General features: G+C 42.2%; 1 protein-coding gene across 1 annotated transcript in view; it reads left to right on the top strand.

Annotated features, from left to right (window-relative positions):
• The window catches only part of IGHMBP2 (immunoglobulin mu DNA binding protein 2), a 530,708-nt gene that overhangs the window by 476,553 nt on the left and 27,340 nt on the right, over positions 1 to 26,815 (top strand). Inside the window, exons 13-14 of the mRNA XM_069624129.1 lie at positions 2,978 to 3,832; positions 9,710 to 9,894. Coding sequence (XP_069480230.1) covers positions 2,978 to 3,832; positions 9,710 to 9,894 — 1,040 coding nt within the window. The remainder of the gene's footprint in view (positions 1 to 2,977; positions 3,833 to 9,709; positions 9,895 to 26,815) is intronic.

The raw sequence follows: 26,815 nt of genomic DNA on the forward strand, positions 1-26,815 counted from the left end.
TTATCGCTCATGTATTATACCTTGTATTCTGTATGCCCTTCCAGCACTACAATCACAAACCATGGCTTGACGGTTTAGAGGGAAAAATCTTACGATCCGTTATACATCTCCCCAAATTAGTACTGGTTGAGGCACTCAGACTTGATTATGGGCAAACCCCCTTGCTGACAAGATGGGCCACTCAAAGAACCTTACTTTATTAAAAACTTGCGGCCACAAATCTGAATTCTAATGCTCTACTGCAATTGTTAGGGGAAAAACTTGGCATCAGAAAACAATAATGCTTTAATCAAAGAATTAAAGTCCACTGCCACGGCTCACCTTGAGGAATTAAACTTAGCAGAGGATATTATCAATACAAACCCCAATTTTGAAAAGAGCATTAAAATTAAATCGTCTCAATGGGGTCAAGTTAAATACATTGAAAAACTGCAGGGGATTAGAAGGCACAACGAATACTCTCACTAGAGCTTTCGTCCCCATAAACCTTGCTTGTACCTAACTAAACGCTGTATTATGGAACGTTAACGCTTTATTATGCGTTTACACCTAAATATTCTCCCTACTATGGAGCATATCCGCTCCTGGAAGAGCATACCAATGGAAAAACGCATCTGTCGTCTCTGCCTCACTCAAGTGGAGACAGGATGACACTTATTGACCAATTGCTCTTTCCTCAAAGAATGCTGTCAAAAAGGTTATGGCAAATTTGTCACTAACATGGCAGACGTCGCTCAAGATCAATTCTGGGCTACTCTATTTGGAGCAGAATCCATCGTCATCGCTGCATTTGCCTATGATATTTGGAATGAAGCAATGAAAAACTTCTAAGAATCATTTAATCTAGAAAATTCGAATAGCCTATTGCAACAACAAAACTTCTGACAATCATTTTCGACAAAATGAAAGCACATGAAACATAGAGATGTGAAGGCAGTAAATAACAGTAACTACTTTCACCAAGTCATCTCTACGAAGATTGTGTCCAGAAACTTTTAGAAATCTTCAGAATTCATAGGAAGCAAATTGTCTTTGTAAAAATCACAAGTTGATCATATACAAAAAAATAGACTTTTATTACCTTTTAAATATGAAATGTATGGTAACTGTCTCTAATTTGTTATATATTTATCTGTTGTGCTCTTTCTTTGTTTCTTTCTTGTGTTTGAAATTTTATGATTAAACTAATGCATAATAAAAAAATATTCTCTATTTAACTTATCTTCAAAAATAATGTGACTGACTTTTAACATCATTTTGATGAAAGATTAGTCTTTTTCTACATCTTCTTGACAACTGGCGCTGGCGGCGAAGGTGCTGGATCCGGGGACTGTTCCAGCCGCCAGTAATCTCCCACAAAGTTTTGTCTGCGTAGTTGTGCCTACCTCATTGCCGAATCCATGAGGAAGACCCTGTTCAAGGCCTAGGCCCACTGCGGATTGAAAAATGTCTATGTGGAAGATCAGCACGACGACTGCCTCTACTGCCGTCATCCTCATCAAGTCATCCAGGACTGTGAAATCTGTCAGTCGTTTTCCAACAAGACGTGAAGGGATCGCCATTGTCCCGTTGCGTGGCTCGAGGACACCGGCAGGGCCTCTGACTCTGCGTCTGTACGGAGCCATGCCTCGTTATGGCAGGGCAGGATGGCCCAGCGAACCACCTCTAGTAAGAGGTCTAGGTCGCATACCAATGCTGGGGAACCGAAGTTCCAAGTGATTAAATTATTCCTAAGATGGGGCAGGAACGATTGAGTATCAACTATGATCTAGATGCATCAACTTGTGGAGGGACGGTTCAGATCATTTTTAGACCCATGCTCCCAAAAGGATTTCTGCGCTCTTGTGGCTTTTTTGTGATTTTGAAAAATTCAATAAAAATCTATTATAAAGCATGTTGTTTAAGATGTGCATTACAATAAAAATGTACTACGTAAACAGTGTGGAATGCACTCCCATCAACTGTCAAGGAAATTATAGAAAACATGCCTTTGCTGTTGACTGCATGCCTTTTGTATAGTCATGGAGCTCCCATGCTACTTTTAATTTCCCAGCGATGTTCAGTTGGAGGTTTTTTTCTATATTTATTTAGTCTGGTCAAGTTCTATAGTGGTAAACAAATCCCAACAAGCCACTGAAGAGAATTCAAAGCCATCTTCGCTGGATTCAAGCTAAATGTAAAGGTTATATGATTTGTACCTTGCTTTACTATTGAAGCATTTATTTTATCCTATAAACATACATTAAAAGCAATTGGTGAACTAAGACCTTGCGTCCCTATTTGTGTCTCCAATAGAGAAAATGAATGAATTTCCTAAAATGTATGGAGTTTTCTGTGGACAAGTCAAACAAACTGCCCAGTCGTAAGTGTACTAACTGCATAGTGTAACTGATGGCTATAAAAAAAAAAAAAGCCAGGGCCTTGCTACTCCTGGAAAGTGCGTACTGTTAACCTTTTTTGCAGCCAACTGATTGCATCCTTTTCATGGTTTGTTATTATGTGGTCCGCTAGATGTTTTGGACTACACTTTGCATGATTCTTCACCATTAGCTATTCTGGCTGGGAATTATGGGAATTGACTTCCAAAACATCTGGAGGACCACATAATGAGTACCCATGCGTCTAGTGCAAGCCCTGCAGATCACAACCATGTCTGTTGTCCCTAGCATCATACCTGTTTTCAGAACATTGGCAGCCCGCCAAACCAATGGCATGAAAAGCCACGTACAACTGCTTTTTTGCACCATGTCTTGCTTCGGCGTTGAATGACAAAATGTGCGGTCACCATTTGTTGTGCATTTCTGGCCATTAAGCCGGTTTGCTAGTCTGAAGCATGTTGGAGGACATTATTATAAATTATTAATCCGTGAATCAACACAGGCAAAATTGATATGAATGTAAAGATTTATGATTTACTGTGTTTCTGCTTGTTATACTTATATTGTCTGTTCCTTCTACTAACATGATATTTTGTCAGGTGATGTGGGCTTTCTCTCTGAAGATCGAAGAATAAATGTTGCTGTGACTCGTGCCCGTCGTCACTTGGCCCTCATTTGTGATTCCCGAACTGTCAGCAGCCACAAGTTCTTGAAAACTCTGGTGAATTATATGACTGAAAATGGAGAAGTCCGAACAGCCTTTGAGTATCTTGATGATATTGTCCCAGAGAACTATTCGCTTTCCCAAAATACTTGTGGGCAGGCAGAGTCTCCAACGACTACATCAGACTCTGCAAAACCCAAATCAAACGGACAACATTCAGGTTGCCAGAAACCTAAAGAATTTCAGAAAGCAAATAAAGCATTCACCACTCTGATCCCAGAGCATTCTGGGAAAATTGCAAGTATGAATACTACAGAAAGCAAGAAAGCAGAGAACTTAATGAAAGAAAATGTGGATAAATTGAAAAGCATGGTCACTGAATTTCTTAAGGATACCAATAAATTGAAGTTCGATTTCCCCGCCACATTAAATTCCCATGACAGATTATTGGTGCACCAAATAGCCGAATCATATGGGTTACAGCATGCAAGCCTTGGAGAAGGAAAAGAACGATACATAACCATTTCCAAAACAAAACTGGCGTCCACCGCAAATCAACCTCCTACAAAAATACAAGAGCAGCAAATCAGACAACCCACAGAAAGTTCAAAGGTTGAAGACTGCATTCAAAAGGCGGATCCAAAGGACAATACAAGCGTGCTGGATCTGAAAACTTTGCACATTGAAAGGATGCAAAGAGAAAAGGCAAAACGTGAAGAAAAGGCCATTCAAAATAGCAACCTAAATGTACAGAAAATGATGGAGAAAAAGAAAAGCTGTGAATCAAAAGGTAGGTTAAAAATAAATTCTGCATTGGTTACTATCTATTGTTAACCCTGTTCATGTGTTTATGCTTTCTTCTTTTGAAAATGTTATTTTCTGAAATAGAAAAACAGAAAAATCCTAACCGAGGAGATAAAAACGCAAGGCTGGTTGAAAGGAAAGAGGAGATAGGAACATTGAGACATTAAGCATGCATTTCTAGGAAATATGGTCAAATCCTCCATATCTTGTTTGTACATTTTTATAAAGGCATATAATGCTTTCTTTAGCCGCTAATGTTAAACGATTTTCGAAATTCTCACATTGACCCTAGGCTTTTTATTCAATATCCAAATTGTAAAAATGCACCTCTTAGCTGTTCTTAAAGCTTTAGATAACCAATATTTTCCATGTTCAAGTGAAGCCCCTAAATAATGGCATGCAGTCAATGCCCAACAATACACGTTTTAATAGCAGTGTTTAGCTTTAACCACATGTTAAAGTGGCACAGTTCTGTACAAGAGGCTGCAGCCTATCACGTCCTTGTTTTGATTTATTAAGTTATTTTTGAAGACATTAAGTAAGTATCTGGGGCAGTTTGCAGGGATCGGCAAACAAAATAAATGTATGCTTCTAGCTGAAATAATGCCTCATTATACACACGTTCCAACAACTGACTCCCTTGGATTACCTTCTCACTGTGACATAGATTCACACAATTTAACCTATACATGTTAGCTAGGCAGGCAATCTCTGTGAATCTTTCTTTTGTTATTCTGCAACTGTATTCCTCCATTAAGAAGTATTCTACTAAAAACTAATGACATCAATCCCCAATGTCTTTCTAATGTTAGCACTAATGCCTGTAGTCCAAAGTCCGATGCACTGATCTAAATCCTCACATTTCCGGGGCTTCTGCAGCCAGGACATTGTCCTTCAAGCAACTTAGTCTCAGTTTGAATTATAGTGCCCCAGCAATCACCTTGATCTTTTTCATTGTCTTGATCTGTGCCTTTGTTAAGATCTTTGTTTTGATCTGTGTATTTGTCTTGGCCTTGATTCACTCCCTTGAATCACCTACATATTCAAGACTTGTATCATTCCCCCTTGGAACTTTACGTTTCTCTGAACTTTGTAGGTGTGTATCCCCCCCTCCTTCCAGGGTCCTTATGGCCAGAAATATCCTCCACCCCCACCTGGGTTCTCAAGGATTCTGTAGCTGAAGTTGCCAACACAATCTGCGAGTGCCTACCAGTCCAGCCTTTCGCTCTAACTTATCTTCAATAGCCAAATGTGAGAGCTATGTTCCAAACTTCAAGTGTTTACTGCTCTTGAGGTCTTAACCGATGTAACAAAGTCCACACAGACAGGCAATACAATTGGTGACCTATTTTGCTGCACCCCTCAATTGCCATTCTCTCGTTCCCTACAGTGAATTCAGTCAGCTTTCATGTACGTTTTCAGATGTAACACATTCTGCAAGGGTGACGGCCGGTCACCTGGGGAAGATCCCAAAGAGTTGCTTGTTTGAGGGCGGTTTTCTTTTGCTGGTATCCGGAATTAACCAACTTATCTTTGATATTTGTCATTCTTTTTAAGGCCAATGGTGGTACTGCAATATTAGGAAGGTTTGGTTGAACTAGTGGCCAATGGCTCCATATTAAGCAAGATGCAAGCAGGATGTACCCTATTGCTCTTGAAGCATACCACAATTCTAAAAAAGAATCCTTTTTGATTTCAAATGCATTTGATAAAAGACAGTTTAATGGTCTTTTTTACTTGTTGCCTCTGTTGGCATCATCCCAAGCCACTGTCTTTCTGGGCTGGCCCTCCAGTCTTTCAAGTACAAACTACAGTACAATTACACTTGTTTTTATGGAAATAGGCGTTCCTGTTACTCTAGCAAGAGGATCAATGAGCTGCAGGTTTTGGTGGCTTTTGAGCCTTTCTCAGTGCTCGATAAAGATAACTGGACCATCAACCCTATGAAAGTTCTTGGCGCATTTTATCATTCACATTTTCTTCTAATCCATTTTCCAATGTGGAAAGGGCATGGCATAGCCTTGATTTTTCTTAGCGCAGTTAAGCTTTATCTGGAAATGTATCATGAATATTAATTCCCCTCACAGAGTGCTTATTATCTACAGTGGTTATTCCCTTGGTGGGCGGGACACTAAGATGCACTGTATTATGCATTCTGGAGCACTATGCTGTTTACTTCCTTCCAGACTGTAAAATGCTTCATTATTCCTTTAGGGCAAAAGTGGCCTCACTCACATTTCAGATTCCCGTCCTTCTCAGCCTCATCTGCACAGCAGCCACATAGACTACCCTTTTGAAATTGTGTATATATCGTGCCCTGTGTGAATGATGACAACTGCCACTAGTCACATTGCCTGGACAAATGCCATGTCCCCTTTGGCCATGCACCAGCACCTCCTTGACACCGTAACATGGTCAAGGCCACGCCCAGTGGGCACTTTTGCTTACAACATGGACGTTGCCCATGCCTCGGGCTACTCCCAGATCCACAACATGGCCACTGGCAACTTTCCCCAGGGCATGTTCTTTGCAGTCATACCCAGTACACCTTTTGCTCCAGGCATTGGCATCCCTCATACCACCTGATGTGGCCATTGGGCAATGCCTGTGCCCATTCCTAATGTCCATGACAGGTCTGTGAGCCAACACTAGCCCTGCATATTTGGTCTTCGAGTTCCAGGTGGGTCAGAGGCCCAATTCAAGCCAGTAGACATGTCTCGGCCAGTGGACAGTGTGCGCTGACTGCCAGAGAAAGGACAATTTTATTTACCTTTCGGAGGGAATGTTGCACCCCTCAGCGACCCACTCTGACCTTTTTACCTGGAGCTTTGATGGGGCACCAAGGGACTTCAATATGGCAGTTTTAAAAAAATTGAAACATAGTTTCCGCATTAAACTGAGAATATGAGCAGGTGACAGTGGCAGAAATGTAAAACATTTTGCAGAAGGCCATCTCCAGGAAAATTGTCTCTTTTTTGACTGGCTAATCTCGGTGCCATTTACTGTCTGTCGATACTAAATTGCGTAATCAGGACCCTAGAAATGGCACTGTGGGTCCACAAGTTTGAAATATCACAGGATTCTGGTCACTTCTGGGAGTATCTTTTTTTAAAAACGGGTGGGCAGATTTTCACCAAAGAACTGAAAGCACACTTTTTGGGGGAGATTCTAGTTTTTCTCAAAGGTTTGACATACATTTGTCAAACGATTCTTGCAGTTGGCAAGAGCAAAGTTTACCCTAAGAGAGATTCCATAGGGAATGCAATGGTTTGGGACCCCTAGTATAACTTTCCCTTCTACCATCCCACTGCTAGAACCTCATGAACTTTCCAAATGGTCCGAGTGAGAATCTTTGGAAATTAACTATAACTACAGAGTTACTAAAACTATAAGGCTTTTGTTAAGTTCTATCTAGGTGGACAGTATTGTAGGAAGGGGTACCAAAGTTTGTGTTTTCTATGCAAATTATCTTAGGGCAAATTTCCCAAAGGCCAGTTTTTGCTCCACCCGGAACAAAAACCACTGAACAGATTAAAATCCAAACTGCACCTAGAGCCATCATTTGGTCTGGCTCACAATCCCGTGATGGTCTGTTGAAAATTAGTCTGTATTTATTTCTATTTCCCTACCTTCACCCAAAAGGGCCAAATTCCCATTGCACATATCTTGGCTTGCTGACCTTTTTCTTAGACCAAATGCGATGTTTTGTTTCAAGAATTTCAGTAAAGAAGAACCAGATTGTTTAGTTAAAGAACAGCCAATCGGATTAAGTTGAAAGGGATACCGGTAGGTGTGGAATATCACCCAAAAATGGAACAAAAGCAGTTTATTTTGACGTCTCAGAGTCAGTGGGTCCCACAAAAGACAGCTGATTGCTCCTCTCAGGGGTACCAAGCTAGGTTCGAAGAAATTCTTTTTCTATTTTTTGTTTTGCCATATTCCACGCTTTGAGCTTGCATGTGGAGAATCCCTGTCCCCTTGTGTCGGGGGAATCCCCAGAGAGTTAAAAGTTGCTTGATCCTGAAAACCCAGCTAGAAACTGCTCTACTATTGGGTGGCCATGATCGAAAGCCATGCCAGTGGCCACAGCAGATGTCCAGTGCAAAGGGGGCACTAGATATGGCAACAGTGGGTTGCATGAGATGCCTGCGGCGTGGCCAAAGGCAATAACCATGGCATAGTGGTCATGCTCAGTGGCCATTATTGGTACCTTCTGGTTTCCGGTGGAAAACTCTTCACAGGGCGTGGCATAAAGCCATGGCCATTAAGTACATTGGGTTGCTTTGGTGTGCCCGGAGCTTGATGAAGGCATTGCCGTGCAAAATGGCCATTAGCATCATTGGGGCCCTGGGAGGAATTGCATGGCCATAGGAAACTATTATTTTCCTGTAATGTACAGTTTATTCGATAATGTTCAGACCATAGACTCCCGAATCCTCAAACAACCGAGGCCATAAAAATGGAAGTTGAGCACTTACAAATGTCTTAGAAGATTGCATACCATCCTGTAGTAACTGTGAATAACTACATTTAGTTTGTTTTGGCATCTATGGCATCCTGAGCAGTACACGATGGCGGTCGGCAACTGATGGACATAAAGAACTCAAGGGGTTTTGTTTTTTGTCTGCAACCCCTAACATTGCTTTGATGAATATTATTTTCATGAATTTAAAAGTTCTTTTCAGATAAACCGAACCATAATCTCTCTTTATCCACGTTTTTCACTGAATATCTGAATATCTAAAAGTGCAGGCTAGGTTCGCTACAAACACTGGGTATGTCAATGTTAATGTTGTTCCAATATTTTAAAAACATACAATTAAAAGAAGAATGTTGGAATCTTAACCCATCCTTAGTTTGTTTTTAATGTGTTCATGGTGTCTTGTTTGTATATTGCAGTGGATGTGTGCTTGTTTGTACATAGCATGAGAATGTTAGTTATTGTTTGGTGTGAAATGTAGTTTCAAGATATATTTTATTATTTATTGTGTATATTACAATTATAGTTTAAAATGTAATGTGTATTTTAAGAATGTATTTTATATTGGTGTTGGTGTATTTTGTAAAGATAGTCATCTGTGTTGCTTCTTCTTTTTGGCCTGGTGATGGTGAGGGTGAGTTAAGGTTCCAACAAAGTTAATTATGCAGTGTGTTAGTGTTTAATAATAGGGTAAACCATAATGTTTGAAGAATTTTACTTTTTGTAGGTATTTACCTTCACTTTAATGAAAGTGCCACTGAGTACTGTGTCTTTTATGCAAGTATTGTTTAATTTGTGTGTAAGTTATGTCTACTGGTTTATGTTGGATGCAGTGGATCACTTTGCTTAAATTTTTAATTTCGCAGTAGTCCCTTCATCCCTATTGTGCATGTATGGTGGCACTACTGCATGTTGGGTGTGGCCGCATGACTAAAGAGTGATTATCAGCACCATCATAAACAATATATGGGGAAGAATGACTATGAATAACAGTTTTATACACTTTTACCCCTAGGATGTTGTAGAGTAACCTTACAATATGCCATGGAGGCTTGTGGAATTACAGAGGGGGTAGTCTGTGTCTAGGGGAAATGTGGGATATCATGTTTCACCTGATGTTGTGTCATCCCCTGAAGGTCGCCTCCCCCTTGTAGACCTCCTTCAAATAGCCACCCCCAGGGTCAGGATCAGGTAGCGGCTGCAGTTCTCTGGCCACATGGGGAGAGGCCATCCCCGGGAGAGGAGTGATGACATCATCAGATTCATCACAGCTTCTTTCCGCTGGACCAGTGTTTTCATTTAATCAATATCCAATCTCTTTACCTGATCTTGTGGGGCAATTGAAGTCCATAACTAGCTGATGCTTTTGTGTGTGGCCTTTAGGTAAGACTGGTCTTAAGCCTGGAGCTACTTCCTCAACTGAAGATGATTTTGATGCACTGATTGCTGCTACAATTAAGGCTGACAGCAGATGTGGATTCCCTAAATGCAAAGTTAGCGTACTGACAGTGGGACAGCTCTGCCCGCACTGCAGAAAACAATATTGCCTCAGCCACCATATCCCAGAGGTAAGAATCTTCTTTATTTTTTAGTAAGGCTTAGATTTATTTATTTTAGCTGTGGTCTGGTAGATAACAATTGTTAAGTATGTTTTTCTTACCTTGCAGAACTATTGCTTCTTTCAAAAATGTAATTTAATTGTGTTGTCAGACAAATCCCATGTTGTAAAGAACTCTGTAACTTTGGTCAAGTCTGGTGGTCACAGGTATTAGTGAGTAAAATACATTTGCTTCTTTTGGGTGTCACTACTATTCAGGTGGAAGGTTAGACTCCTGATGATGTGAACTGATGAAAGTGGATAACTGGTAAAAATATTTATTTGGTGTCCAAAGTGAAAACGCCTACATAACTCTTATGTTGAACATTACTGGAGTGGGGATCATCGAAACTGTGAACCCACGGGTAAACCAACATGCAGAGTGTTCCACCTTGTCTGTAATATTTAAGTAATGCCAGGAGAACAGAACATAAATTAGGGGTATGGAAGAAAATATTTAACATTTATATTAAACATCTCTGATGCTGTGCCAGATCATAGTAATTTGAAAACCCCAAGGCTTACCTTGAAGTTAGCATCTAGGGTATCTAAACCGTTGTCCTTTAGGAAAGTGGGAGGGGTGAAGCGGTGGGGGAAAAGATGATACATATACAATCCACAGGGTGGGCTCAGGATGGATGAGCAGGATGAAGGAAGAAGGTTAGTGTTTTGTGATAGCTTGGGTGCATATCGAGCCAGCCCGAGTAGATCATTGATCAAGATGGCAGCAAGTATTAGGGTCACTTCTTAGGTGTCTGCAGGAGGAGACCATGTTTACTTGAAGGCAGTTTCAGAGAGCTAAATATCTGTAACTAGAAATAGTGCATAGCTGTATGATGGGTTGGATATGTGCTCAAGGAGACTTAATTTATTTCCACAAAGCAAACCCTAGAATTGTAATTCTGGCACTGCCAATCCTAGTGGCCAAGTCACAGATTGTCTGTGAGAGGCAAATGTGCATGGAGATACAGTGTATGTAGAGAGGGATAAGCCAGATAAGGTCTGACACCCTTTTTTTGTGAGATGTTCTAGAGGGTTTGGGCCTAATGGGCAGTAGATCTGCCGAATTACTACCAAACTCGATTACCGTTACTGCCACTTGGTCCTGCAGATTTACCACAGATTTACAAGTGATTGTAGGGCTGCGTTAATCCCCATCTTTGGAGTCATAGAACTCCATGGTGATTTCAGCGGAATTACTACTGGCGATACAATCCGCAATAATTATGCCAATTTTGCTGATCTTTGACAGGAAGGTGGAGGATTTTCCTCCGTTTTACCACCAAACTTGTAGTAGGGGGGAAGCATAATGCGGTAGTAATTGGAATACTAGCATCTTTACCCACACTGCCGTACTTGTAATAGGGCCCGATGTCTTTTGTTCAGGGGTGGTTGGATTTTGTAGCCTTCCTCAATGCCTGAGTATCATTGTCAGAATAGGTGAGTCGAAACAATGAATGAGAGAAAAGGAAAGATAATGAACTTCTACTTAATTCCCGCACCACAAATGGCCAGGTTCTATAACTGTGAGTGGCCTTCGATGGTTGGGCTCCTCTGAGAGTACTGCCCTAGACAGGGCTCCCAGAAGTACTTAGTGTGTGCTTGGGATGGTTATTGTGTTGAGGGGTTGTATCCTTCTTGGGCTGAGGCTGTGCATTTCTAGGAGGTAATCTGCATATTCCAGCCTTGTACACCCTTCTCTACCTTGGCTGCAGTTGACACTTCCCTGGTTCTGTTAATAGGGCAGCCGGGAAACCATTAGTGAAACAGAAATGTTTAGTCTTCTTACAAGCTTAGATCTACAAGGCAGTATAACCCTTTCCTTGAACTGAGGGATCCTTATGTGTATTATTTATTTATTTGCATGGTTAATGGAGCACTACATGTAGCATGACATAACATAGCCTAGTGTACCAAACCTATGAAAGCTTAGCATTTCTAGTCCGGACGGACTAGCATAGGGCAGCATGGCAGAACTACGCAGCAAAAACGGGGTGTAGCATGACTTACCAGAGATGAAATAATGTTACCCAGTATAACAACAATGCAAAGGTATTGTATCACAAATAAGATATTAGAGTGGGTGTTGTACAGAAAGTATTTATGGGCATGAATGATAATCCCAGCATGATATGTGGACGTATAACAGGGCTATCATCACCCAAGAACTAGAATGATTTTGTGACCCACACATTCAATCACCTTTCCCAAAACATTGCACCAACTTCCAACCCCCCAAACACAAATACCCACATCCGAGCTTCAGACACAAACCCACTTTCGAGATTGGCTCCTTTGCAGTATGATAGACAAAATGAGAATGGGGAGCTGTAGTGGACACACGAGAGGAGACCTCCACCCTCGACCCTTCTGCTTTATTCCTGTCCTAATTAACATTGCTCTTCCCTGTCATCTAGAGGTGTTTGCTACTTGCAGAAATACATCATGTTATACTTCGAAGATAAAGGCAAGCTGTCAAATCAAGGAATGGCTAATCATTTTAACGAAATAGTGGCTTCCATAATATGAAGTGTTTTTTTTGTTGGTTGTGTTACATGTAGCGCTAACAGGCTGCCCTACATGTGCTTCATATCGCTTCGAGACACTGTAGCATGCTACAAAGCTTAGAAAGGAATTTAAAAAATGTGTGAGAATACTTGATATGTATTGGAACACAAAAATAGGCACAGTATTTAAAAGACCATTTTAGCACGAGACAGCAAAGCCAAAATGTAGTGTGGAGGAATACATCACTGTGTTGAGAGGGAAGGCCGACAAACGCTGCTTTTGTAACTCAAGAGATGAGAGAATCAGGGACCAGTTTGTGCTGCTTTGCTCAGACAAAGGAATAATAGAGATCCCTCCCTAAACAAAGAAAATGACCTGAAATGTGCTCGAGAACTGCATGGAAATGAGTTCGGAGGAAGAGGGTTATTGAAAAAAGAACAATCAGCGAGAGAAAAACTGAAATGAACGACAGAGTCAGAGTAGACTAGTGAGCAAACCTCAAGGGAGAATTGAGTTTCACTGTTGAATCGATTTGCTGGACTTGTGGACGGAGAGAACACAGAGCCCTGTGCTGGGGTAACTTCTCAAGGAATGAGGCAGGTACAACAACAGAATTATCAAATGACAAGATAGGAGTCCTAATATTGATTCTATTCAGAGAACGAACGGTATGGTCCCATGCAGAATTTTGTGTTACAGGAAAGGAAATAGACTTTTAAGTCAATTTGTGGTGGAACTGTAACTAGCAAACAAATGGTGAAATGTAAGGAAATATTTGGAATATTTAACAAAGTTCAAAAGAAAGAAGATGTATGTGTTGTGTTTTATTGTGACATTAACAGTCAAGAAGTTAATGCCACTGAAAGGGTTTCATCCATTGCTATTGCTGAAAAAGTGGGAAAGCAAATTAGGTTATGCATTGGCCTATAAAGATTACATAACGATGTTGTAGTAAACAAATTAAATTTGCCTTATCTCACTGAAATAGTAACATCCCCAGGGTAAGCAAAGGTATCCTCTCCACTCAATGTCACCTTTGCCTATCACCAAGTATAGCATTTCTCGCACCATGTGACGTATTTAATTTCAAACTGTGCCGTTTGCCCTGGTTTCCACAAAGGCGGTCTTCCACCGTGTGAAGAGGCGATTAGGCAATATGGTGAAAGTTTTATTTTTACAGGATGGAAGCATAGTTGATGGTGAAAATCATTAGCGTGATACATCAAGTGCTAAGGATCTTCAGGAAAAGGTGCTCACGTTGAGAAAGGAGAAATGTTAGTAAACAAAGGACGGTATTAAAAATGGAGGTGATCTAATTAATGCAGTACGAGTACAGCTTGAACAGGTTTAGTGGAAGCCGCCGGTAATGCTCCCGAACTCTAAAAAAGGAATGGTTCATGTCGTTTTGCGGGTATAACAGATTATTATTCACATTTTGCACTCCATTTATCTCAAATAACAGCATTTTTTAGGGCATTATTAAAAATGGGAAAATGGTCTGACACAGGGTTGCCTGGGACCAAGAAGTGCCAAACACCATGCATTTATTTACGTTTTTCTTACACGAAGGGGACAATTAATGGGAGTTCTCAAACCTAAACGAAATAGTCAGGATGGTGGTATCTTCTGTTCTCTGATTTCTCCAGCCGTGTGGGACCACTGAAATATCCTCCCCAATTCTTTGGAGTCTCTGGCCCTCATAGCCCCTTGAGTGTCCATTTCAGTCCCTACAGTTCCAGAAAGGGATTTGCCACCCATTTACCTGGAAAGTGTGGGCTTTAGGGTTTCACAAACCCTTCTTCTCTTTATGATCTTGTTGCAGGTTTTCTGTGGTCCCGTACTCCAAGACTCGCTCGGTGCTTAGCCCTGCCAGTACACTGGCCAGCAGAAGTATTCATCTGTGAGAGCTGGAAAGGCTTGTATTGGAGTCTCTCTTACCCAGGCCTCCTCCTGCTTCTTCCCCCACCCCCTCCTCCATATTACCTTCACCTTTTCATGTTACCCTGGTTTCTTTAGCTATTACCATAATTTAGTACCGCCTTGAATGCCTGCTCTTACCCCCTCCAAACCACTGTCTGGTCATGGCCCTCTCTCCACCAAGTTATCACCACCTCCTTTCGACATTCAGTTGCACTTCCTCGCTGCCAACTTTTATACCTGTTTTTTCCACCAGAACCACCACTGTATCACTTTAATCACCTGATGTTATTACCGCCTCATTATCACTTGCAGTGCCTGGTGTTACCGCATATGTCTCAAATCTCACCACCTCCTCCTGCACTCTTTCTCTTACCACGCCTCCTGAAACCTTGGCTTACCACCTATTACGACTTTACCGCTCTACCCCTGGGGTTGCTACCTCCTCCTTCAGTCTTTTAGCTCTCACCACCTCCTTCTTCCTTCTGCTCTTCTCTGCTGCCACCTGACAACCTCCTCCATCTCTTCAGGCTCTGGTCCCTCCACTTTATCCAATTTCCAGCCAACTGCAAAATTAGTCACCTGCTGCTCCAAGCAATACTGGCTGATTGGGCTCCCTAGGTTTTCAGTACATTCATTAGAAGCTAGAGAAATCTGTGGTTAGCTTTCTGAATCCTTTGAATGTGCAGAGGGTGTTAGTTCTCATGGAATTTGAAACATTATATCCGTGGCGAGGGAACCCTCTGCCGGGAGACAAAGACAGTGACAACTTTGTATCAACTGTCTGGAAAACCAGCAGTCGGAGGACCGGAAACTTTAAACATTGTGGCAAGTGCAGGTCTCGGGTGCTCACAGGGCATCTCACTGATGCCAGTAAAAACTCTTTATACTGTGGTCCAAGAACGGCACGTTTGCATCATTATATCATGTGAATGAAGTTGCCTTTCGGGTGTATTTTGATCTGCTTAGAGGGAGTTTCAGGCTCTGTTGGCGAGGAGGTCACTAGAACTATCCCATACAGCCTTCATACAGTAGGAGAGAGGGTAAAAACTATCAGGACTGCCCTTGCCTGAGCTACTGGAGGATTGGGGAGGCTCAATTTCACCAGGATTGTTGCATACTTAAGCACTGTAAGTGTCCCTTGATGTGGACCAAGGGAGAGTGACCAGGGGATCCTCCCATGGCCCAATATCCACTGAGTGGGGTGTCACCCTAGCCACCCCCTTTCCAGTCCTCAGAACCAGGCAGGGGACTTCATCACATGTCCAAGGAGCATAAGCAAGACATGGTAAAGCTTAAGCCAGGCACAGGAACTTGATGGAGCCAGAGGTTGTAGACAGTACTCTGGAATTGCTAATGCTTCCAATGTAGGTTTGTGTACTGTCCTATCTCAAGGAAAACATTGTTGGTCAGGCCAGTTTGCAGCATATGTATATAGGCCTTTCAGGGAAGCTTAAACCTTTTACTCTATCATGTGGAATGAAGCTATAGCTATAAGGTGAGTGATACCATAGTCTTGGACTTTCATACGGGGCAAGTTTTAAAAGAAATGATGGACCACAAAGGCCCTAAGTGAGCTGCTAATGATTCATAGTCCAGACAAGATTTTGTGTGGAATCAGAGATGGGTGACGACACTGCAGGAATATATGCTTGTAGTTCAATCTGTAACACGCAGTGTCATTATCCTGGTATCTTTATCATGTTTCTCGAATGAGATGCATGACTTTGAAGAGTTGGAAGACAATGGTGTACTTGAGCAGGAAGGCTGATCCACAGTTTTGCCTGTCACTGAGAAAGATTGGAAAAAAGCTACTGAAGAAGACCGAATCATGGAAGAAATAAAAAAGATATGCAAAAGGCAGATGGCCCAGGAAAGTTGACATTCGTGAAGGGGGGTGAAATACTGATCAATTGGTATGCGTGGGGACCTGCACACTGATGATCGGGTGCTAATGAGAGGCAGATTTAGGAGTGTAGGGGTGGGCAGAGGGAGGAGGGGCAGGGCAATGGACTGAGGGACTATGTGTGCTCTGAGCTATAAATTACTATATGTTTTAAGAAAATCCAGTAGAAGTTGGTTTTAAAAAAAAACAAAAAAGAGGAACTCTGTTTGCAAGATGAGTGGTTGATGAGTGGCAACAAAGTTATGGAAAGCGGTTGGAGTGTGTGCCACCCCCCAATTAAGAATAGCCACAACAAACAATTTCACGTCAAAGAAGCTGAGTAGGGCCAGAACTAGATGGGAACAAGACTTGGGCGCATTGGAAGAGGAAGAACGGAGGGATGTGCAAATATCATTCTGAAAGGTCAATATGACCACAAGACAATGCCTGGTACAACTCATGATATCACATTGGGTATACAATTCTGGACCCAACATTTTCGGAAGAACGGAGGACGATACTTTTCTGAAGTGCAGGAGCTATGCAGGGTCTTTCTTCCCCATGATCTAGACTTTTCCCAAAAATCAGGTCATATTGGGAAAACGTCCTGCAAATTCTATCTCAGCTGGAGGGGAGTGAGATACTGAGATGCCCCAAGGTGTCCTTACTGCACATCCTGGGTGATGCTGTGAGTTCTAGAGGGGGGGAAGCAACTAATCGGCACAGGACTGGTCTTGGCGAGGAGGGACCTGGCAACTATGTGGGGGACAGAGGAGCTTCCAACGGTGGCAAAATGGAAGGAGGGAATGGATTGATGCAGATCCCTAGAATAGATTGTATATGGCACAGAGGCTGCCCCTGGAAATTTCAAAAGATGTGGGGTAGGTGGGACATGGTGGGATGATGATTGAGGCCGCAGGCATGCAAGGAGACTGGGCGCTTGTACCCTGCATCAAGATTGCACCCTGTTTTCATGCTGCCATTGGCTTTAAGGGGGTTGGATGTTGGAGTACTGGGCCCACAGACTCTGGGGAATGAGGGAGTCAGGCTATATTGATATACTGAGCTGTTATAATTACAAGTACTAACACATGTATGCTGTGTTATGTTGTTTTGTGGCTCTATTTTGGTTACTCAATAAAAAGAGTTGTTAAAAAAGAAAAAAAAAGAAAAGCCACAACAAATCTGAAAACAGATATAATCAAAGGTATAAGTAGCACTACAGTATCCCAATAGGCACAATTACACGCATACAGAACAGCAAAAACAGACCAGAGCAAATTAGCTTTGATGCTGTGTACTCACACTAAGGGTTCTATAAGAAACCAGAGAATGTTTGCCAAGAGTTAATCAAGGTACAGAGAATAATGAATGATTTATCAAAACAAATGTTTTATAGTGACAAATGTAGGTAATACAGTAAAAGACAAACGAGAGAAGGTATCACGGCTGATTCATTTCGGATAGCAAACTATCCTTCGTCAGGGCACATATGGATAACATAAAAATAAAATTCAGTCCGGGAACCTCTACTGAAGATGCAAATTAAGCAGTAATATTGACAAAATGTACAATAACCAAGCTGGTACTCATTCTCTTGATGGTGTACAAAGTCTGCTTCTATGAAGACACAAACAGAAAGGATAACTTGCCAATAAGGTCTTATGTGTATCATCACTCATAATGCATGGTAAATAAAGGAACAAAAAGAACAGGAAGACAAATACCTGTGTCTTGGGCTAAAAAATCCGGCCTCTGTATGGAGGAACAAGAGAACATGTATACTAGAGAAAATACGATCCAGTGACTAACCTCCGCCAAATGTTTTGTAGTAGTAAGCATTAAAAAAGCAAATAAGTGGTACCTGTATGCAAGTGAAAAGGCCTTCAACACGAGAAGGCTGCATAAAAAAATAGAATGTCAGAACATTACTAAGAAAATACCAGTGGTGGAAATAAAGAAGTGTTATGTGACAAGGAGAGAGGGTCAGGACTTCTGGAAAAAAATTGAAAGCTGAATGTCAAAGGATTACTACAACAGGAAGATGCGGTCACTGTGAAAGAGCTGGATGATTTTGAGGCTGAGAAATGGGCGTTATGAATGTGCAATGACGTCACCGCATAAACGCCCAGTGACGTCACAACGTGATTCATGGTCGGAGTCACGGAATGGAGATGTCCAAACAAGGAAGTAGAAACAGTAAACAAAACGGACAGTTCAGGATGAAAAGGCCATTACGGGTTGAGAATAAATATAGAAAATTAGTATATGCAAACTAGTCGGAAAGGTTAAATAAAACCGAAACAAAAGGAGAAAAGATCAACAATGATAGTAAAACATAATAGAGGTTTGTAGGTACAGACAAAATATATATGAGAAAATAATAACTGAAAAGTTTAAAAGGAGTACGCAGAAAAATAAAAATACAAAGTATATATATATATATATATGAAAAAACAAGGAAAGGTGCGCACTCCAATTCTCTGCATGACCTTCCAGGCCACTGGTGTACTCCTCCGACCGGTTTCTGTGCCAATACACGTCATCAGGGAGGCTGGGTGGACTTGCAGCTCACCGCAGTTGCAGGTGATAAAAATCTGCTGCAAGGGCTACTGGTAGATGTAGTCATCTGGTCAGCAGAGAAAACGCTCACGCCCAATCCCACAGTCCAATCCCACAGTGGAGAAAGGGGGGGGGGGGAGTGTAGCCTCAAGTGAGGCACTCCAAAGCCCTTGCAGCAGATTTTTATCACCTGCACCTGTGGTGAGCTGCAAGTCCACCCAGCCTCCCTGATGACGTGGAAGGTCATGCAGAGAATTGGAGTGCGCACCTTTCCTTATTTTTCCATATATATATATATATATATATAATCTGTACATAAGGGCCTAAGGATATGAAATGGTGTAGATCCTGTACATAAAGCAGCTGACCTAATTATAGCAATAGGGGAGTTCCAGAAGTGTTAAGTGTGACGATTAGTTAGTAAAAAAAAATAAAAGGCACATATCATTATAGGAATTCATAAGAAGCAAGTTGAATTCTATTGTTCATTAATGCCTCCAGGGGCTAATGAGTCCAAACGGTATATATATCTGAAATGCTTCCCTGCAGTTCAACAGTGTGTGGATATCCTCATGGGGGGGGGGGGTTGCACGTGATGACTTCTAGTATCGGAACCGTATCTGTGGAAGTTAATGCCATTCTTGGAAATGTTTCATCACAGATGAGTTGAGATTCCCAGTTCTGATGTTGGACTGGTGTTCCAACAAATCTTTGCTGTCCAACGTGATGTATTCCACACAGCATTCTATAGCATAGATTATACATGCAGCATCACAGGTTGCAAAATGATTGAGTTCGATCTTCTCACCTGCCCAGGGGTGATGGACAATATCTCCTTTAATGACATTATTACAATTGGTATAGTGAATGCTGCAAACAAAGTTGTCCCTCCACTAGGAGATGGCACACAAAGAACACATGGGCATCACCAAGAGAAAACGAGCCATAAGATATGACTATTGGTGGCCGTGTTTAGGGCTAAAAATGGCACGGAGACTGCGAAATTGCAGCTAATGCATGGTAAGTCAAAAGGTTCTGGAACCAGAAACTCAATAGTTTTAGTAGCCCCATCAGAGAGACCATGGATCCTGCGTACACCTAGAAATATTAGGACTATTCCACACAATAGGGTCTCACCAGTATATATTAATGTGATTGTAGACCTATTTTGTAAATGGCTCAAGGTAGCTATTACTGGAGACGCAACTACTAGTGATGATTCCACATGGAATTTCTTCTGACGAGCATCGGAGTACCATTCGTCTCTTAAAAATGCAAAGATATTTGGCAGAGAATGTGGATAAAGGGGTTATGTCTACCTCTTAACACCCGATAAACCAATTTAGTGGTGGAAAATATAAAGCCCAGGTTGAAAGGGTGTTTACATTTGTTGGTAGAGAGTGGAAGGAATTGGAAAGATAACTTGCAGAGGAGACTGGTGATGTGTTCAGAGAGCAAAATTTTCACTCGCCACTAGCCAACGGCTAGTGATATTTGACTCTTGGTGAGTAAGAAATGGTGTGCTCGTAGGTTGCAGCTTGAATTGTTGCCCCCTGATGTATTGCAATACACCACACTGCACAACAGGCGTCTCCTTGTTCCATTTATGACTTTTGGAGGACGCAAGCCACCAACACCAGAGTTTGTCTAGAGTGGCGCAAGGGAATAATGGAAGTGGTGTACGAAAAAGATGTGATGGGAGAAATAGGTGGAGAGAAAAGATTATAATAAAAGGAAATAAGAGTAATTCTAAGGAGTTTTATATGAACTAAGGGGATCTTGTTAAATGTAATTTCCTGGTCATCTGTGAGAAAGGATATTAGGAATGTTGAATAAAAGGGAAAAAATTAAATGCTATGTGATAAGAGAAGCTCATGGAACATGACATTTAAACCTTTTTACTGTATTGAGAAAGCAACTTCATGTGTCATGTGAAAAAACAGTGAAGGATAAATAAGAGAACACAGGAAAATGTTGAGTGTGAAGTGAGACATGTTAGAACCGATGAGTTATTAAAACAATAGAATGATTATGAGATGTAGCCATGTAGGTAGAATAACAGCAATATAATTAATCGGAAAAATAATTCTGTGTTGATGGGGAGATAATGTATCTTAAGAAAACTGTATTGCCATAACAAGATCTAGAATGTTGGGGAAGAGATCTAGAACACTTAGAGGATAAGCGATTGTGGAGGCTGCAGAGGAAGTAACAGACCTTAACGTGGAGCTCAAAGGATGTAACTGAAATTTGAAACATTTAATCTGAATAAAGTAAATTGTAATCTCTTTGTGTTTGACTTTCTTAGCACTGTTGGGCTGACATAAACCGGGCTCTGCTTAAGTGCCAAGTTCCAGTGGAGTGGTGGTTATATTTTGAGAGTTAGCCGATTATTCGGGTCATGTAAGGGGGCAATTTTAAAGGAACAGTTTAAAAAAACACAGTAGCAACTTTAACAATATTAACTGTCAATACCTAGGGCGCAACCAGCACCTCAACATCCATTAAGAACATTTCCAAGTAGTTTATTTTAAATAACAAATGTGCCAAGGGTTTAGGGCAGGCTGAAAACAAGGAGTGATTCCAGCTTCCATAAGGACCATAGTCTGTCAGTCCATCTGTCTACCTATTGGATACACACCCTTGTTGTCAAATAAGTCACTAACGGTCTTTGTGGTTTTAAGTGTACCTTTAATTTCTTGGTTGCTCATTTGTTCCTCTTATTAGGATGTTGTATTCCATCAGTGAGGGCTTGAGTGCCCCAGTGCCATAGACCATAACTTACTACTGCCTGTGCATTGCCGTCTTAAGGCCTGGGCAGGGCAAGGCACAGGCCGTAGTGGGCCATTCTCCGACTCTCCCAGTTGTTTCTACCAGAGCTTAGGTGATAGTGCTATGCCCGCCAAGTGCTCCTTGGTTTGGGCACTTCCTCTGCCCTATCTTGCTCTTTCCCTGCTCCTCCAAAGGTCTGTTTACTCCTGCTTTTTCTTTGAAGGCGTGCCTTCTTCACCTCTCCCCTTTGCTTCCAGGCCCTTCTATCACCTTCCTTATCTTCCTCTCTGCCAACATTCTTGCTCCTCTAAACAGATTTACTCTATCATGCACTTTCTCTTTTCTCTTGTTTGCCACACCTCGTCTTTTTGCTTTTAGACATCCTCCTCTCTAACTTTCTCAGACCCTTTTTTCTTTGTGCTTTCCTTCTCCTTCTGCACCAGCAGCTTTCTTTCTGCCTAGTTCACTCTTACTGTTACTCTTCTCACCTCTTCTCTCTGCTTCAACTCTCTGTTCTTCCTATCACTCTTCTCTCCCCCCTAGCTCTGCTCCAACTGTCTTCTAAGAGATTCTAAGTGATCAGACCGCGGCTGATTTTGCCGCGGCCGGAATGTTCGCATGAGAAAGGTGCAAACTACCAAAAGTTTGCACCTTTCTCATGCGAACACACTTATATACTATGGGGGCTGCAAGGATGTCCCCTGCAACCCCCCTCACTATAATGTAAAGTATAGTGAGCGGGGTGTTGCGGGGGACAACCCTGCAGTCTTTTTTACTTACCTGTACGGTCTAACCTTTTTTGTTCAGTCCGATCGTACAAAGCCTTCCAAGATCCTTAACTCCTTGCAGTATCTCTTCTTCTTTCCTCTTGCACTATGCCTGTTTAGTTGCAGCAACTCGTACCTCCCCCCACCTTTAAAGTCTGCCCTTGAAAGACCTCCTCTGTGGAGCCGGCCTGATCCCTCTGTTTAGTAGGGATGACTACTCTCCTCCCACCTTCTCATGTTTTACAACTCTATTCCCCCTGTGTCGGAATATGGGCATGACTCTGACAGGGTGGGGGGGGGTGGAACAAGGACCCTTCCCAACCTCGGCCAGGCAGCCTTCCAGGGCAATGCCAGATCCAGAACTATAAGTGTGATGTGAGGGAGCTGAATGTATGGAGTTCTATATATACCTTCATACCTCTTTCTCTGTCCCAATGCCTAACCACTTCAGTCCTGACCAGGTCTCTTTCTGATCTTTCAAGTGGTTCCCGAAAGCATCACCACTCAGAGGAAAAACTACAAGTACCACAATGCACCTCGGTCCAAATGATAAGACCTGGCCCGGAACAGTTGGAAGAAAGTGGTTGCCCTGTTAAAAATTCTTTTTTCCATTTGGTTCCCACCCACAAACTGAATAGGAGACCCAAAACCTTCTGCAGGATCCCCAGAGTGGCTTCAAGAGAATAGGGAAGCAGCCCAGCAATAGAAGAGTCCAGGGAAACCTCCCCAGAACCTTTGGGAACATTGACTTACTTGATACCGCAGGGGAGCAGAGAGCAAACAACCACAGTGACTATATGGCTGGCAGGAAGAAAATGGAGGCTGAAAAGAGTGTGGGGCTAAAGATGCTTATGAAGTGTCCGGAAATGTCAGCCTTCGAGGGGATGGGAGAAGTTGGGTGTAGAGATGGTACAGATTGGTGCAGGGAAACCGCTAACCCGAGTATCCAATGGAAGCTCAACTAAGTTTTTTGGTAGGAAAGGGAAGGCTATAAGGTATCAGGGTTTGTTGCCAGTAGAAGGTGTTTGGTGAGGTTGAAGGAGGTCCAAGAGACCCGATAGGAAAGGGAATTGTGCGGAGGAGGACTTGGAGGAGATTTTTGGTGCGTTTTGGAGAGAATGTTGGTAAGGTCTTGGGATTGAGTGAATGGTACCAATTGTGTTGTATATTTGGTTGTGAGTGAGTGAAAGAGAGGGCATGAGAGAAATTAGTAAAGTCAAGAGATTTAGGAGGGAATTAAGACAGAAGAAGTGAGAAGTGCAGTAATACCAGGAGGATAAAGGAGGTGTGGCGAATTCTGCAGATCCCCCACCAAAACCCTGCCTAAAGTCTCCTCCCAGGTGGCCAGCAGAGAGCAGGCGCTTCCTTTTCGCAATCTTGGGGGTGGTGTACTGCGGGAGGATCACCTGAGTCGAGACAAGGCTCAGGTTAGTGGGGAGATTCCATGGGATAAGGCAAGGGATACTCTTACCACTAGGTCAGGAGATTTTGGCTTATTGGCACTTTAATATATATCAACCTCCTAGTAAAACTGAGATGGTGAGCCCCACGGTTGTAATTCCTCAACTTATTATGTCAACAGAACAGGCTTGTGTATCCCTGAAAATAAACAGCGTCCTCAATACCAAGGGTAGACTACCGGAAGTGGGGAAGGTGTTATCTATTTTACTACCATTTATTTAAGCCCCACAATCCCTCTTCTAAAAACATTAAGGGAGGTAAAAACCACTATTAAAAGTAGAAAAGATGTGGGAAAATCTAATTTCCTTAAAATGGACTACATGTCCTCGAATCCCTCAGGGACTGTGACGAAAAAGAGGGCTGAAGAGGCATGCAGAGGTAAAGGACAGGCAAGCCAGCATAGCCGCCTTTGGCGGGGCCAGGCAATTAACACTAAGGGCCTGCATCTGAAGCCATTTGCCCCACCTGAGAGGCATAAAAGGCTGCAGCAGGAAGAAGTAGCATAAAGAAGCAGGAGCTGGAAAGTTGACAGCACTAGCACAAGAAGACGCAGAGCACGAGGCTGGCAGTTCACTAGGAAGTGTGACCACATGAGGGAGGCCAGAGCAAGAGAAGAGTAGATTTCACCTGCAGGTTCTGAGTTGGTCCTTAACGCACAAAACCAGTTTGCTGTGGCTGCATTGGAAGAGACTGGGAGAAGTTAACAGTCTTTTCAGGTGTGCTACATGCTGTGAATGCAGAGCTGATGTCGTGCAACTACCAGAGGCCCATGTGCAGAAGCAAGCTGAGAGGATCCCAAGAGTTCCTGAAGTAGAAGTAGCAGAAAGCAAGTCAGGAAGTGGAAACCGCCCGCAACCACTGTGATTTTGCAGCCGGTGAATGATGCTCCATACTCCAATTCACAAGAAACTCCTTGCCAGTAACTGTAACCTGCTAATTTGACACTTGCGCAGCGTTAGAAGCGAGTACATGTTCGTTGTTGTGGGAAGTCTTTTAACAAAGGGAAATGTACCTCATGCATCTCATGCACGTTTAAACCAAGTTAAAGTGCTTGCATGTGAGACAAACCTTTTATTTCCCATTGTTACCTTACAAAAGTGTATCAGAGCGGTTGTGTCTCCAATCAAGAGGGAGAACGTTGATAGTAATCACTCGCATGGTAGCAGCTGACTTTGCTGACTTGTTACAAGTATATCTACATCAAAGAAATGTCACATGAAAGTAATTGTGATTCCCGATTTACTCTGAAATAGAACTCTATATGAATATAAGGGAACGCAAGTCTTTAAATTGAAATTCATTATCAAAGAGTGGTCGCTTGTAGCAAATTTAGTTTCTGAAGTGAAACCCAACTCTTGTAACATTCAGAACAAATACGTAGTAGTTGCTGAAGTCACAAGAAGAACAAGTATTACCCAAGCCAGTAGACTGATCCCTTCTAAGGTTAAGCCTGCCCTATTAAGTCCTAAACACCGATATTTTGAAGTTGTTATAAATCCAATATCCTCTGATACAAGGTTGACAAGGTTATATAAGGCTGGAAGAGTGGCAATACAGCTTTGGGGTAACTACTGGAAACAGGAAGGTGTGCATAACGCTGGGGAAGGGAGCTGGGTACTTGTTAAAAGAACTTGTCAACAATCTGAGCAATCTGTGAAGCTCATACTGTTGGAGCTGAGAGAGAAGCAGTTTGGAAGCCACAACAGATTCTGGTGGTAGCTGTAAGACAGACAGAAGAGGCAAAGAGACTGCCCTTTCTTTTGGCATAAGAAAGAAGACTGCCTTGCCTACCTGTGAAGGTCAAAGAGTCTTGTCTAAAATTGCCTGATGATAAATTCTTAACATATCAAGTTGCAGCAGAATCAATAGAACTGTGGTTGTCTTTAATATTTGCAGAGCACTTTATATTGAATCTAGTTGAAGCAGTAGTAGACTGTGAACCAAATGAGCCTGCTTTCACAGTACCATTTGTAGAAGGGAGATGTCAAGGAGAAAGCAAACCCCTTAGAAGAAGCATCCTGACAAATTATATCAAAGACGTTGCAGAGGTTATAAAAGGAGGACAGTTGTTGAATTAGAAGCAGTACTTTTGTTTTGAACGTTGTCAATCTTATCCTGGAAGGAGGTTATCCAGGATTACCATTGGTGCTGTTTTTCTCGATCCGAGAGGTTACTTGACATATGCCTGATGAATATGAGAAACCTCTCTTGAAGGTGGTGTCCGAAGGCATGACACTGCTAAATAGATGCCCAATTTTGCTCTGGACACAAAGGATGTTTTGGTCATGGCATGCCTCCTGGCTTTGTGAGTGACCAGCTTCTTGACGAATGTGAAGAACAAATGGATATGCCCTTTGACTGGAAACAATTTTTTTATTCCAATGCTGATTATTCATTGTAAAACTTTCAAACTTCCAGGGCTACTGCTAAGTATTTGTAGATCTTCAAAATAGCACAACAGAGGTATTGCCCTTTCAGGTGATATTCTTTCAGTGTACTAGACCGTAGTTGGAACAGCAACACCAGTGCCCATGTGCTAACACTGACAGAGCTTAAATAGTGTTTTCTCCTCTGCTGCAGCTGCCTTGCCTTTGAGACTGCCGGTGCCAGAGCATCTTTAATGAGATGTAATTTGCTCATCAGACACCGGTGGTTGCAGGATTCTGCAGCCACTCTTCAACTTGTCCTGATTACCTCAGTCCATTGGATCCTGAAGATAGTTTAGTGTGGATCCTGCGTTCCATTTGAGGAATACCTCCTCCCCTTTCAATGTCATTACCACTACCATCTCTTTATCCTTAGGATCATACATTAGTCCAAGAGGTAGTTTCTCTTAGAAGGTGCCTTCAAGAAAGCTCCCACCTTCAGGCACTTGGAATGGGATTGAATACAAGGTAGTCATTTGTGCTCAACAAGTTCTGTTGAAAGGAAAACGTCAAGATGTGTCTTAATCCCAATTTTTCATATTTGTGTATGTTTGGGGATTTATAAAGTGTCAAACTAATAGCTGAGAAGCAACA

The sequence above is a fragment of the Ambystoma mexicanum genome, chromosome 11 (assembly GCF_040938575.1).
Source record: "Ambystoma mexicanum isolate Mex_15411 chromosome 11, UKY_AmexF1_1, whole genome shotgun sequence".
NCBI classification, from domain to species: Eukaryota; Metazoa; Chordata; class Amphibia; order Caudata; family Ambystomatidae; genus Ambystoma; species Ambystoma mexicanum.